The sequence below is a fragment of the Neopsephotus bourkii genome, unplaced genomic scaffold (assembly GCF_033783945.1).
Source record: "Neopsephotus bourkii isolate Nb327-2 ecotype Australia unplaced genomic scaffold, CSIRO-AGI_Nbou_v1 NB_1526, whole genome shotgun sequence".
Classification (NCBI taxonomy): Eukaryota; Metazoa; Chordata; class Aves; order Psittaciformes; family Psittacidae; genus Neopsephotus; species Neopsephotus bourkii.
The window spans coordinates 3,441,798-3,454,620 of record NW_026902002.1 but is presented as its reverse complement, the minus strand read 5'-3'; the positions used below and the strand labels follow the sequence as shown (position 1 = coordinate 3,454,620).

Here is a 12,823-nt window from a genome sequence, read left to right as displayed (position 1 = left end):
GAGAGCCAAAGAGTTAAATAGTTAAACCCTGCAACTCTGTAACATACTTATGGCTGAATTAGTGTTTGCTTGAATTTGCTAGATCAGTGTTAGAGGCAACTTTGTGGATTATACAGCTGCAGGTTATCCACTGAAACTGTTGTAACCTTGCACTGATGTGGGATTAGAATATCAAGTTATTTTGAATTTAATGTGCCATTTAGGACATTGTGTAAGCTGAGATTTGACTTGTCTGTTGTGTTTTGTACTCCCAAAGATATGATTAAAAACTGTTATTAGATTACCCGTCTGAAGCATGTCACTGTCTCTTAGCAGTGGTTTGGTGGACTTGGTGTATACTGTGCATCAAAGATGATGATAGTTCTGCATGGATGAGCTTTCAAAGGAAGCATTGTTCGAAATACGCTTTGTAAGTCAATGGGAGTGAGACTGTAGTACAACTGTTGCCTGAATGTTATTTTGCTTGTATGAGTGTAATTGACTAGTGTGAGAAATGATGTCATAATGTACCTGAAGTAGTTAAGCAACTAGGCAGTTACCACCACAGTGACAAACTCTTAGCGTACTAATACTAATTATTACTATTAACAGAGTCTTTGTGCTTATAGAAGATTTCTGTCAGGTTTCTTAGCAACCTAGGATAAGAGCAATACAGTAGATCCTTCTCTTCTATAGTCTCTGTGATGTGTCTTTAGGCATTCAAACTAGACCTAGAGGCTTCCTAAAAGTACTTGGAGAGGTTTGGATAGGTATCTCCCTACAGACATGGTTTTAGTTCTAATGGTACTAAAATCTTACGAATTCCGCTTCAGATAACACTGTCTAGTTGGAATAGAGTATATATTCTGTTTGGTGCTGTATACAGTCTGCTAGTTGCTCTGGATTTAAAAGGATGCTTTGATTAATTCAGAGTCCAGAAGTAATGGAGTGACCCAGCTCTAAAAGGCAGAGTGTTCTGTAAACAATGCTTTAAGTTGTTTTACAGAAGTTCTCAAATGTGGTAGCCTCTTAATCCTCAAAGATGCTGTTGTGCAAGTTCCTTACTGTCTAAAAGGGTATCTGTTCTCATAGGTGATGTTGTGGGGACCAGACTGCTAGAGTACTTACCACGAGGGGTGATTCTGGATTTCTCTGCCTTGTTGCTGTTGTCTCTTACTCACATGTGTGTTAGTGTTATTGGAGCTGATGCTGCATCCAGGACAGAAATTGAAGTTTCCAAATGGTGATCATCTCCAGAAGGCACAGAGGTGCAGTGTCATGTTAGGTCTCTCTGTACATTGGTAAAGAGTTGTGTTTTCTGACATTGTAGCAGCATGAATACAAGCTAAGTTATGTTACTTTCCCTAGACAGTTGATGCATGCTGTGGTATTGGCAGTCTTCCCACCATTATATTGTCTCTGGGGTGTTGTTTTTTTTTTTTTTTTTATGATCCCCATTAGGATCTATAAGGAATCCTGTTGAGAACTGCCAGTTTACATCCTTCTTCTATGAGGAAGTCTGGGTAGAGATGACTCACCTGGTGACTGTAGGGGTGCAGCACTCTGTATTCTATCTTCATTCATAATCTAGAGGAGATGACTTGTGAATTTTATGGTTCAGTAGATAAATTGGAACAGCAGTGGGGACAACTGCTAGCTGCTGTTCTTTCAGGTATTTCCAACGTTTTGTATGCATTCAGTATACACTTAATTTACTGCAGACATACATGGATTATTGTCATCTGTCCACTTAGAACCACTTACATGGGTGACTAGCAGACTGCAGTTGTGTAAATGCATTACTGCCCACCCAGGTAGCTGCATTTCTTCTTACAGAGTTCAATTTTGAGATGAGCTGTGTGGTTTCTTTAAGCAGGAATCATCTTGGTGTCTTAGCTTGGTAGTAAATTGGGAAGGCTTTTGTGTAACTCTGTCCTCTTATGTTATTACAGTATTACAGTATGTTAGAGATTGGAAGGGACCTCAAAAGATCATCTATTCCAATCCCCCTGCCGGAGCAGGAACACCTAGATAAGGTTACACAGGAACATGTCCAGGCGGGTCTTGAATGTCTCCAAAGAAGGAGACTCCACAACCTCCCTGGGCAGCCTGTTCCAGTGTTCCGTCACCCTCACTGAGAAGAAGTTTCTTCTCAAGTTTAAGTGGAACCTCTTGTGTTCCAGTTTGTACCCATTTCCCCTCGTCCTATCATTGTTTGCCACTGAGAAGAGCTTGGCTCCATCCTCGTGACACTCCCCCTTTATATATTTATATACACTAATAAGGTCACCCCTCAGTCTCCTCTTCTCCAAACTATAGAGACCCAGCTCCCTCAGTCTTTCCTCATAAGGGAGATGCTCCACTCCCTTAATCATCTTAGTTGCCCTGCGCTGGACTCTCTCCAGCAGGTCCCTGTCCTTCTTAAACTGAGGAGCCCAGAACTGGACACAATATTCCAGATGAGGTCTCACCAGGGCTGAGTAGAGGGGAAGGAGGACCTCTCTCGACCTACTAACCACCCCCCTTCTAATACAACCCAGGATGCCATTGGCCTTCTTGGCCACAAGGGCACAGTGTCGGCTCATGGTCACCCTGTCGTCCACCAGGACCCCCAGGTCCCTCTCCCCTGCACTGCTCTCTAACAGGTCGTTAATAGTATCTTTAATGTTGCCTTCCATATTTCTTCCCTTTCTTTGGTTGATTGGTCTTGGTATTTCTAAAGACTAAGGGGAAAACTGGGCACTGCTTTATTGGGCTAGGAAATGGGGATGGCTGTGACAAAAAACAAATAATTACAATGAAATGCACATTTTACATACATCTGTGTGAAGATACCATAAGACCAAAATGAAGCTGCAGAAATAAGGCTTGCAATCTAGTGTCTGTACTCAAGCTCCAGTTAAGATGACTTGCAAGGCTGTATGGATTGCATGTGACTGTAGTATTGCAAAACAGTTCTGTGTTGGGATGCCTACATGCGGTGATAAATCTCTTGATACGGTTGTTACCTGTCTGTTAAGAGTATTAACTTTGTATCATGACCTTTGCAACCTTTAGTCAAACATAGATATAAGTGACTTTCTTTTTAGGTGCTGAAGTGCCTTAAAGTACTATTTTAAGGGCAGACCTTTCTCTTTACTCAGCTACCGATAAACAATTACTCAGATATTTTTCTTCCATTCTGTGGGATTTCTCAAAAACCCCAGCTATTTATGTCCCTTAGCAACATTGATATGTATACATTTAACTGTATTTCAATTCAGTATAAGATCTGGCTTTAGTTTAAAGGGTTGCTTTAAACTGGTACTCTTCTGATGCTCAGATTGACCCAGCTGAGTCCTTCGTGTGACTAAACCTTTGATGGTTGTATTAAAATATGGAACCTTGCAGCAGACTTGAACAGGGTTTAGCTCCAGTTTTCCTTGGACTTCAAGGTTATTCTAAGCAAGGTTATTACCTTGAAATTACTGCTGACATGTAAGATACTGTCTGTCTACTTGTCTACATTTTAGACTATTAACAAATAGTCTGTAATGGTCCCCTACTGAGTGATGTGAGAGTGCATATGTTTGAGAATTTTATCTACTAAGTAAATGCCTTCTGCTCTTAAATTCAATTTCTAAGCTATAATGATGCATCTCTCTGAAAACTCATAAGCAAAGTTGGGCTGTGCTTGGGAAGGATGGTGGGGAGGAATATGCTGAGTATATACAAGTATTTTGTAGTTAAAATAGATCAATAGTCTGGTGACCCAGATCTGATGATCGCCTTATAAGGTGGGGTTGTCCAAGTGTATCTATGATCTCTTGTGAGGAACAGTGTGCTGGACTCTGTAGGTTGCTAGGGTAATGTTTGTTTAAAGTAGCAATACATCTGGGAGTCTCCCATTGTTCATCTTACTCTACATAACTGCATGTGCCAGAAAAATACTGGAAGTCTGGTATCGCAAGTCCATTCTTCTGAAGATCACTTGATCTTATTAAACCATTCTTAAATGGAGAGCTGAAGATGACTTTGCATGTAAATATGCGGAGTACTGAAAAGTCTGATACGGTGTGAAGGCTTAGGGTAGCTAGTAGCCATTCTTAACTGGCTGGCATCCACTGGCCAGATGTCTGATGCCATTGACAGTGTAAAATATTTACTGTGATTTCTGGGTCCCAGCATGGAAAGCATGCAGGGAGGATTCCTGATCACAAGTAAATTAAAATACTGCTTTTATACGTTGTATGGTATGCCCTAGATAAGCAAATCTTAGGGACTCTCCTGCAGTTCATCATACAGGCTTTCTTCTGGAAGCTAACACTAATTGAATTTAATGAAATGCAATTCCTGAATTAAAACTGTTCTTCAAGCTCTACAAATCCTTTCCCCAGCCTTCTGAGACATGGGGAACGATCATGGTCTAGCTTTAGAATCTGGTTTAACCTTAAACCACTGCAACATCTTGAATTTGTCTTGGGCTTGCTTCTTGCATCTGTTAACTAGCAGTATATGTACAGCTGCTGCTAGAGCGTAACTGTGACAGCTGATGTGTTTAAATGTACGTACAATTCTGGTTTTTAGGTGGGATTAGTAACTAATTCTAATTAATTGAACCTAGTGTAATTTAAACTTGTAACCATCAGTGTATCAAGTAAATAATGTATTAAACCTGCAGTTTTTCCCGTAACATTTGGGATATGGCTGTTACCACTTCTTCCAACAAGGATCTAGTCTATAAAGAGTGTACCTTTCACATGTACAGAGTAAAGTAGTTACTTAAATTCTTACTTTTTCTCATGATGGTAAAAAATAATACGTTTTCCAAATGTATTTCTAGTTCCTGTCCAGTGCCCTTATCTTTGCCAGCTGTAAGTATGCAGTAGATATTTTGTGGAGAGAGAAAATGCTGGATTACCAAAAGCAAATCTCAGGTTTGGGTTTTGTTCTGGTGCTCAGCCTGGACAGTGCAGCAAGGTGTCAGCTGCACCAGCACACTTGTCTAAGGAGTATAGTATGAACAGGATAAGGGAATTTACCCATTTTTGCAGTCATATCAGTACTCTTTGGCTGCTCTAGTTCTACCTTCTTTGGCCTCAGTTGTACAAACTGTTCTCCTTCCCTTACCTTCACACTGACACTGAGGCATGTGGCCTTGCTGATAATGAATGGCAGACCCAGTTACCCACACTGAGTGGCTCTCTTGTGGGAGGTCGTGGGATTGAACAGCCGGGGGCAAGAAAGAGGGAACTGAAGGAGAGAGGATGATGATAGTATATAGATATATCTAGAAATATTTTAGAAATATTTATATTTGGTAATATAAATGGGGCTGTGAAACTGCTGTTCCAACTTGCTCTGCAAGACATCTTGAGCTGAATAAATTTCTTGATCCAATTAATCATGGCCCAGAAAAATCTATTACCACAACTGGGAAGGTAGAAGTATTCAGCAGTACATGGGGAAGGATACAAGGATATTCCAGGCAGGAATTTCTGCCACATAATCTCTTTTCAGCTTGAAAACAAAAATCTGGGGAAGTGCCAAGAAGTAAGATATTAGCAGAGCAAAAGAAGATAAAGTAGCATTTTTATTTTTAGCCTGCATATCCTAAAATTTTCAGTAGCATTAAATATGCTACTTAATCTCAAATGAACTTTTAAAGTAGTTGAATTACCAGTTGGAGCATTTACAGTCCATTGAAAGCTAATGGAATTTCAGTACTTAAATATTTTTCTGGATAACCTCAGAACAACTGAGGAGCTCTTACGGTTCATAGCTCAGTGAGATTGTTAATTAGTTTTGTGATCCAGGGAATTTCTGTGACTGCATTCTTGTGGGCATATCACAGCCAAACACCTCAAAGCCTCTAATTCATGTTCTGATAAATGAGGGTCACAAAAATACTGTTGCAAAACCTTGTCCTTTCTGTGCTTGCTTTCGATTACATCATTTAAGTCTTTAATAGGTTGAATACCAAGATTTTCCCTTAAAAGTAGGTATCTGAAGGGTTTAACAAAGCTCCTCTGTCAAGCTATTGGGCTAAGGGTTTCTAGAATCCTGTTTAAAAATCCAAAGAATGGCTGCTTTCAGTGGCAGGATAGCAATGAAAATAAATGCCCAAAGATATCAGCTGCACAGCAAGAGAACAAGGGCTGATCTTGGCAATTTTGAGCTTAGAGCTTTCTTTCAGTTTTAAATCTCCAACTAAATTGGAAGAACTAGAAGCAATTTCAATTAAAGCTCCAGTTAGAATACTTTTTCTTATAGTAAAAGAATATTTACTGGAAAACAGGTAGACTTAGTGAAGTCTAATGTTTTGTAGTGGTTTTTTTTTTTTTCCTTCTTCAATGTATTTGCATGGTCTGTAGCAAAATGGGTTCCTTTCTTGTGAACTGACAAGTACTTTTGCTTTTAAGTGACTGTACAACTGTGGAGTCTTAATGCAGGTGAAGTAAAAAAGGATGTGAAAGTGCAGTCTGGTTTGAAATACATTAGTTATTCAGTAATAGGCTCTGAATCTTGGCATTAGGTAAACCAATCCTCTTTGTTAAGTGTTCTGAACAGTTCAACTGTTCAGGCTGAGGAGTGGGTGGGAAAATAGCAAACTGATGCTTAAGTTTGAAGCTATTTGTAAACTACCTTGAAGTGTTCAGGTTTGGGGGACCAGCCAAGAATAACACAACACTGCAGATTTTACTACAGCAGGAGGCCTTAGTTAACCTGGAGAAGTTGTACTCTAAACACGTAAGGCAAGGGAACGCTGAAATAGTTGGTAAAAGCATAGGGTTAGATTTCTTATACTAAAGGTGGCATGGTTTGATTAGTCCTCTGGCCAAGTACAGATCTTCAGAAGTCTAAATCAAAACAGTTTTTTAGTAACTACTGTGGTTTGATCTGTAAACCTTGCTGTGCTTCATGTGGCCAGCTTGTCTGCTGGTGTAACCTTTATCTCTTGGTCTGAGGAGCATCTTTCACAGCACCACAAAGCTTCTATTATGCATGTGGCTTTGTTTAACCTTTTCTAAAACAAATGCAGAGTTAAGTCAATGGCTTTACCTTTTAAAGCAGATGAAGCAGGTAATTGCTTCTACCTTCTTAAAGATGAAAGACTGCCTGAATAAGTTTATGCTCTGACCTGGAGGGTGTTGAAAGCACTTGAGGGCTTTTTAGGTTTTGATTGTGTGTTGTTTTGTTGTGTTTTTTTTTTTTTTTTGTGGTGTGTTGTGTTGTTTTGTTTTTCTTCTTTTTTTTTATGGTGTTTTTTCTTTTGTTTGTTTTGGGGGTTTTTTGTTCCTTTTTTTTTTTTTTTTTTACTCAGGACTATCTGTAACCAGAAGAAATCCCTGAAAAAAAATCTTTCAGAAGGGTATTTTTGTTTCTTTTTTGTGTTTTTGTGTAGTTTTTTTTTATTCTTTTTTTGTTTGTTTGCTTTTTTTTTTCCCCTCCAGTTTGAGACTTGCCACACAAAGTTCAATGTGGTATCATTCAATTTTAGGGTAAAATGACAGATTAAAATTAAACAGACTGACTGGATTGCTTCATATCCTGTTGGAGGAGGGTAAATCATGCTGTTTCGGCACAGTTTACTTTCCAGCTAGTAAAGAGCAATATGGAAGAGGAAGGAATACATACCACAGAATTAGGTGACTTTTCTGGATGCTTATTGATTCAGCAGATGTATTAAGACTCTTGGCCTTAAATTTACACTCTCAAACTGAAGGAAATTGAATAATGATTTAAAAGCAACTGCAGTCATCACAGGTTCTTCTAGACACTGCTGCTTTTTTGAGAGGTGGTCAGATTTCCCAAGACTTCATTTTCTGTAAGGAACAGATGAGTTAATGTCTGTCTTGACTGCCTCTAGGATGCTTGATCTGCAAAATGGGATGAAATTCATCCTTGCCTACCTAGGAATGACTGAGCAGAGAGCTTGTGTTAATTATTTTTTTTTTTTTAACCTCAGGGAACTCCTAGATGTGAGCTTTGAACCATGGTGTGTAAATTGTTTTTTGAGCTGCAGAAGTGGGAATACAAGTAAACAGAGTTGGCTCCAATAACTCCTCTTGTTGGTTTTATTAGAGCATTCCTATTAAAATCTCACCATGCCCTTTTCTGAACCAGTGGTTAGCCTGTTTTATAAACACTGCTACTTCTGAACTGATACTACCTGTGTCACACTGCTTTGGCCTTGTCTTGTTCTCTACTGCCTGGGTATTCTGGGGCTGGAAGGGGCCGTATTCCTTCTGTTTCCACTGAAGAAGAGATGCCTTGTGTGAAGCTTCTAGGATTTTAATAAAAGCATACTAGGTAAGGGTTGTATTATAAGCAGGTTCCTGCATTCAGAGGGTTCATGTAGTGTTGATACTCCAAAAGATTCAAGTGGCATTTGTAGCAGCTCTGCAGTGAGGGTCAAGTACCTTGGCTATTAAGAGCTAGGCTAGCTTTAGATGCAATCAAACTGTAACTCTTTATGGTATTGGATGAGGTTTGCTTAATATTATGCTTTGTTACAAGTCAGGTAATACTGTAAGGTGGACCTTCTAGTTTCTAGTGGCCAGTGTTGAGGTGGGATAGAGAGGGAAGTATTTAGGTATTCTTTCCACGCATCTCTATGATGAGCTTGTTTTGAATCACATTGGTTAGTATCTTACCCAAGAGGCAGCTATTCCTTTAATATGAAGAAGTAAAAATGTGTTACATGTATTGACAAGAGGAAAAAAGTTGCTGTCTTCTCTCTTGGTTGTTAGTAAACATCTTATTACATGCAGTTGCATGGCACAGTGTACTTAGGGCACCTTAATAGGCAGAAGCACTAAGTTTATGTTGCCAGAAATATGTTTAACTTGAAAGCTTTGTTAGATAACACAGCAGTTCCACCAACCTTAGGATACTTCTTAAAGGAATACTCAAAATGTTAAAGCCAGTCACAATTACACTGAGGAGTTTCTAAGGGTCATTTGGCCTCTCCAGAAAGCATCTTATCTACTACTGTCAAAGCCAGACTACTCCTAAACTAAGACAAAATAAAATTATCTAAAAATCATTAAGAACAAGCAGTGCTATTACTGGAACACTTAACAGTCCCCAAACTAAAAAAAAAAAATAAATCTCATTTGTTCAGTCAGTCTGTGGACATGTGTATATCTGAACACATGGACCATAAGCAAAGAAAGCCTTCAGCAGCAACTTCTGGAGTTCAGATGCTACCTGTTGTGTTTTCTCCTAGTTGTTCCACATTCCCCTGGTGGGGAGCTCTGTAATCCACTCTTGCCCCCTGCCTCCTTGGTGACTAATACCTAGAAATCAAGCTTGCAGTCCTCTTCTGGTTAGGAATCCCTTGGGTAATAGCAGAGTTCACTGTCCCCAACACAGATGTGTTAGTGCTGTACAGGGAAAATCTTTGCGAAGCAGGAGTTGTCATATCTAATTTTTACGCAAAGAAGTGTCCTGGATGAGGGAGCTGATGTTTAGCATGATATGGAAGATCACCAGAGGAAAATATCTGTGTTTACTTACCAGTGCTTATCCCAGAATGAACACTTAAAGATGATTAATTTGCATTGCTGTACTAAACGTGTGTAGCAAACAGCTGTGAGTAAAAAGAACTCTTCATGGAAAAATACTACTGCTTAGATGTTTGAAAATGCTGTCCTGAGGGCAGTTCTTGATTGTTGACATGTTGACTACTATGTACAAGAACAAAAGAGAACTTAGGTTTTGATTTGTTGCTTTTGAGAGCATCAAGTTGTGACATGGGAGAAGGATCTTAACCATCAGTGTACCCCAAGGCAGGTTGCCTAGATTGGTCATGGAGTTGTCAACCTCAAAACACAAGGCACACAAACTGGACTGCTTGGAGAAAACTGCTTTAAGGGAGAGGTTTGGACTGGACAGCATTCAAAGGTCCCTTCCAGGCTAAGGTGTGTTTGTAGGTTGTGAATTCTTTAGTCTCTAGTTAATTTTATTTAGGGTAGACAGTCATCCTGAAGTTTTTTCCAGTATACTACTCGAACTTCTACTGTAGGTCTTGTATTTCTGTCTGATAGAATGAGATGATGTGGTGTGGCAATGCTACTGTCATTCTGAAGTAATCATGTCCTGGAAAATTTGAGGCTCCTTGTAGGCCTCTTACTTCTGTACTTCTGGAATAATGGGTGCTGCTATAAATCAAGGCTGGTACAGCCTCTTCTGATAGTATTCTGATAGTGGTATTTCCTGAATGGTCTGCTGTTCTTCTTACAATACTCTGCCAAGGTAAAAACAGCTGGTTGTCCTGCTGTGAGGATGAAAGTGTTGCTATCCTAGCATCCCCCTTAAAGCCATCATATCTCTGGAATACCCATCTAGGGTTTTTCTGTGTGTGGGAATCCTGACAAGTGATACAATCTTTTTGTATTGGTCACTTCTTCTGGTTTTGTCCCCAGTGTATTATTTTTAAAATGTCTTCAGCACTTAATTACTGTTTGCATAACACACAAAGGGTTATTAGCTAGTACTAGTTTATTGAAGCTTACTCTTTCATGGCTTTGTAACATCAGGAGAATAGGGATTAAGAATTTCTTCAGTAAAGCAGGATTGCCCTCCACCCCCCAAAGCAAATTAGATTTGCAGTATCAAAAGGCAGAAAGAGTATAAAATAAGTGCTAGTGCCATGTCATAAGACTTTCTTCTGGAAGCTTTTGCAACTTGTTCCTACCAGAATTTACTGTCTGTAAAATCTGCTTTTTGCTTAGCCCATGTAGAGAAGATACCAAAAGTAACCTTTCTACGTATAAGCAGACCTAAGGTATAGCTCTGCTTCCAGGCTGAAACTAAGCTGCAGTGACATTAAAGAAATATTTTAAAGATGTGTAAAGCCTTATAAGAAGAACAATAAGAACCACTTAATTTCGTGTTTGAGAGTGTGTTGTTTGTTGTGTTTTGGTTTTTGGTTTTTTTTTTTTTTTTTCGTTTTCCCTGCCCTTTGTGAACTGCTCTAGATAGCAGTTGTGTAGTACGGGTTTACAAATAAGAATACCTTGCTCAGCTAGTAGCTGCTTTGAGAAACTTTTGGCACTTCTATTAATTGTATTGTCATAAATAGAAGCTATTTGTTCTAATACCTTGTCCCACGGATACTTGACATCAGTGACATGGTTTAGAATCATACAATCATAGAAGAGTTAGGGTTGGAAAGGACCTTAAGATCATCAGGTTCCAACCCCCCTGCCATGGGCAGGGAAACCTCCCACTAAGCCATGCCACCAAGGCTCTGTTCAACCTGGCCTTGAACACTGCCAGGGATGGGGCATTCACAGCCTCCTTGGGCAACCTGTTCCAGTGCCTCACCACCCTCACAGTAAAGAATTTCTTCCGTATGTCTAAGCTAAACTTCCCCTGTTTAAGTTTTAACCCATTACCCCTTGTCCTGTAACTGCAGTCCCTAGTGAAGAGTCTTTCTCCAGCATCCTTGTAGGCCCCCTTTAGATAGTGGAATGCTGCTATGAGGTCTCCACACAGCCTTTTCTTCTCCAGGCTAAAATGCTTGCCAGTGCATCAAAATGACCCATTCTTCAGAATTGCTGGGCAGGGTTTTAACCTGATCTTTCAACACTAGTAAGATGCTTTATGTTCATGCTGCCATGATGTCACCAGTATCATGATTGGTGACTATTTCTTCTGTCTGCAGATTTAATTTTTTCCCTGGCACTTCATCTGTGGCAAGCAGGACCATGGCTGCTAGCAAGAGCAAGAACCAGAGTTCCTTGGCCCTCCATAAAGTAATTATGGTTGGCAGTGGAGGCGTGGGCAAATCTGCACTCACTCTTCAATTTATGTATGATGAGGTAAGTAGCTTTGAGTTCAGCTACTCTAAAGTGCCAATAGGTACAACTTCATAAACTTTTTGGTGGGACAGGGAAGCTAAATAGCAAAGGTCCTGATGACCTGCCTGGCAGGAAAGGGATGTAGGAATCTGGGAAGGGTGTCTTCTGGGAACCTCTTTGACTAAGGGTGGCAAAATTGATTCTTATTAGTGAAAGAAACACATGCGTAATGTGCATGTTCTTGTTTGAGTGTGTGGAGGCTGTTAGCACTTGGCATTGAACTCTACTTTTGTAGCAGTTTCTTTTAGACCAGCTAAGGGTGAAGTCAGAAGTAAGCATTCTAGCTTATTCAGAGCCAGATGATGTAGGCATATTCATAGCATGAATGCTTTCCTACTGCTACAAAGGAAGCTAAATCAGACAATCCAGACTAGTATTGTCTGTATCATGTAATTCAGAAGTTAGTATTTATCTATAAGCTGTCCACACATGCTGTAGTAATGTGAGTATCTGAACAGGTGACGTAGTCATTAGTGAAGGCCAGCTTAATTGGGCTCATGCCACAGCCTTTTGTTGTACTTTGAGGCTGAGAGAAAGGAGTTAGGGAAGGAGCCTATGTTGGACATCTGCTGTCACATCAGAAGTGAAAGTGAAACTGGCAGTGGCTTTGTGGGTCTGATCAATACTAAACAGACTAAAGTACATGCCTGTCTAATTATGGAGCAGATTTTCATGTTCAGCAGCTGGATGCTGTCATCTATATCTGTTGAAGCTTCAGATCATAGGATCATAAAATGGTTTGGGTTGGAAAGGACCTTCAGATCATCTAGTTCCATGCCCCCTGTCATAGGCAGGGATACCTCACACTAGACCATGTCAACCAAGGCTCTGTAAAACCTGGCTTTTAGCACTTCCAGGGATGGAGCATTCACAACTTCCCTGGGCTACCTGTTCTGGTGCCTCAGCACCCTCACAGTAAGGAACTTCTTCCTTGTATCTAACCCGAACTTCCCCTGTTTGAGTTTAATCCCATCACCACAGTCCCTAATGAAGAG

The 12,823-nt window shown here is 40.0% G+C and overlaps 1 protein-coding gene across 3 annotated transcripts in view; it reads left to right on the top strand.

The window, feature by feature from the left end:
* The window catches only part of RALB (RAS like proto-oncogene B), a 57,159-nt gene that overhangs the window by 34,542 nt on the left and 9,794 nt on the right, over nucleotides 1–12,823 (top strand). For all 3 annotated transcript variants that reach the window (XM_061370112.1, XM_061370111.1, XM_061370110.1), the window contains one exon: nucleotides 11,633–11,789. In XM_061370112.1, coding sequence (XP_061226096.1) covers nucleotides 11,676–11,789 — 114 coding nt within the window. In that variant the 5' untranslated portion in view covers nucleotides 11,633–11,675. The remainder of the gene's footprint in view (nucleotides 1–11,632; nucleotides 11,790–12,823) is intronic.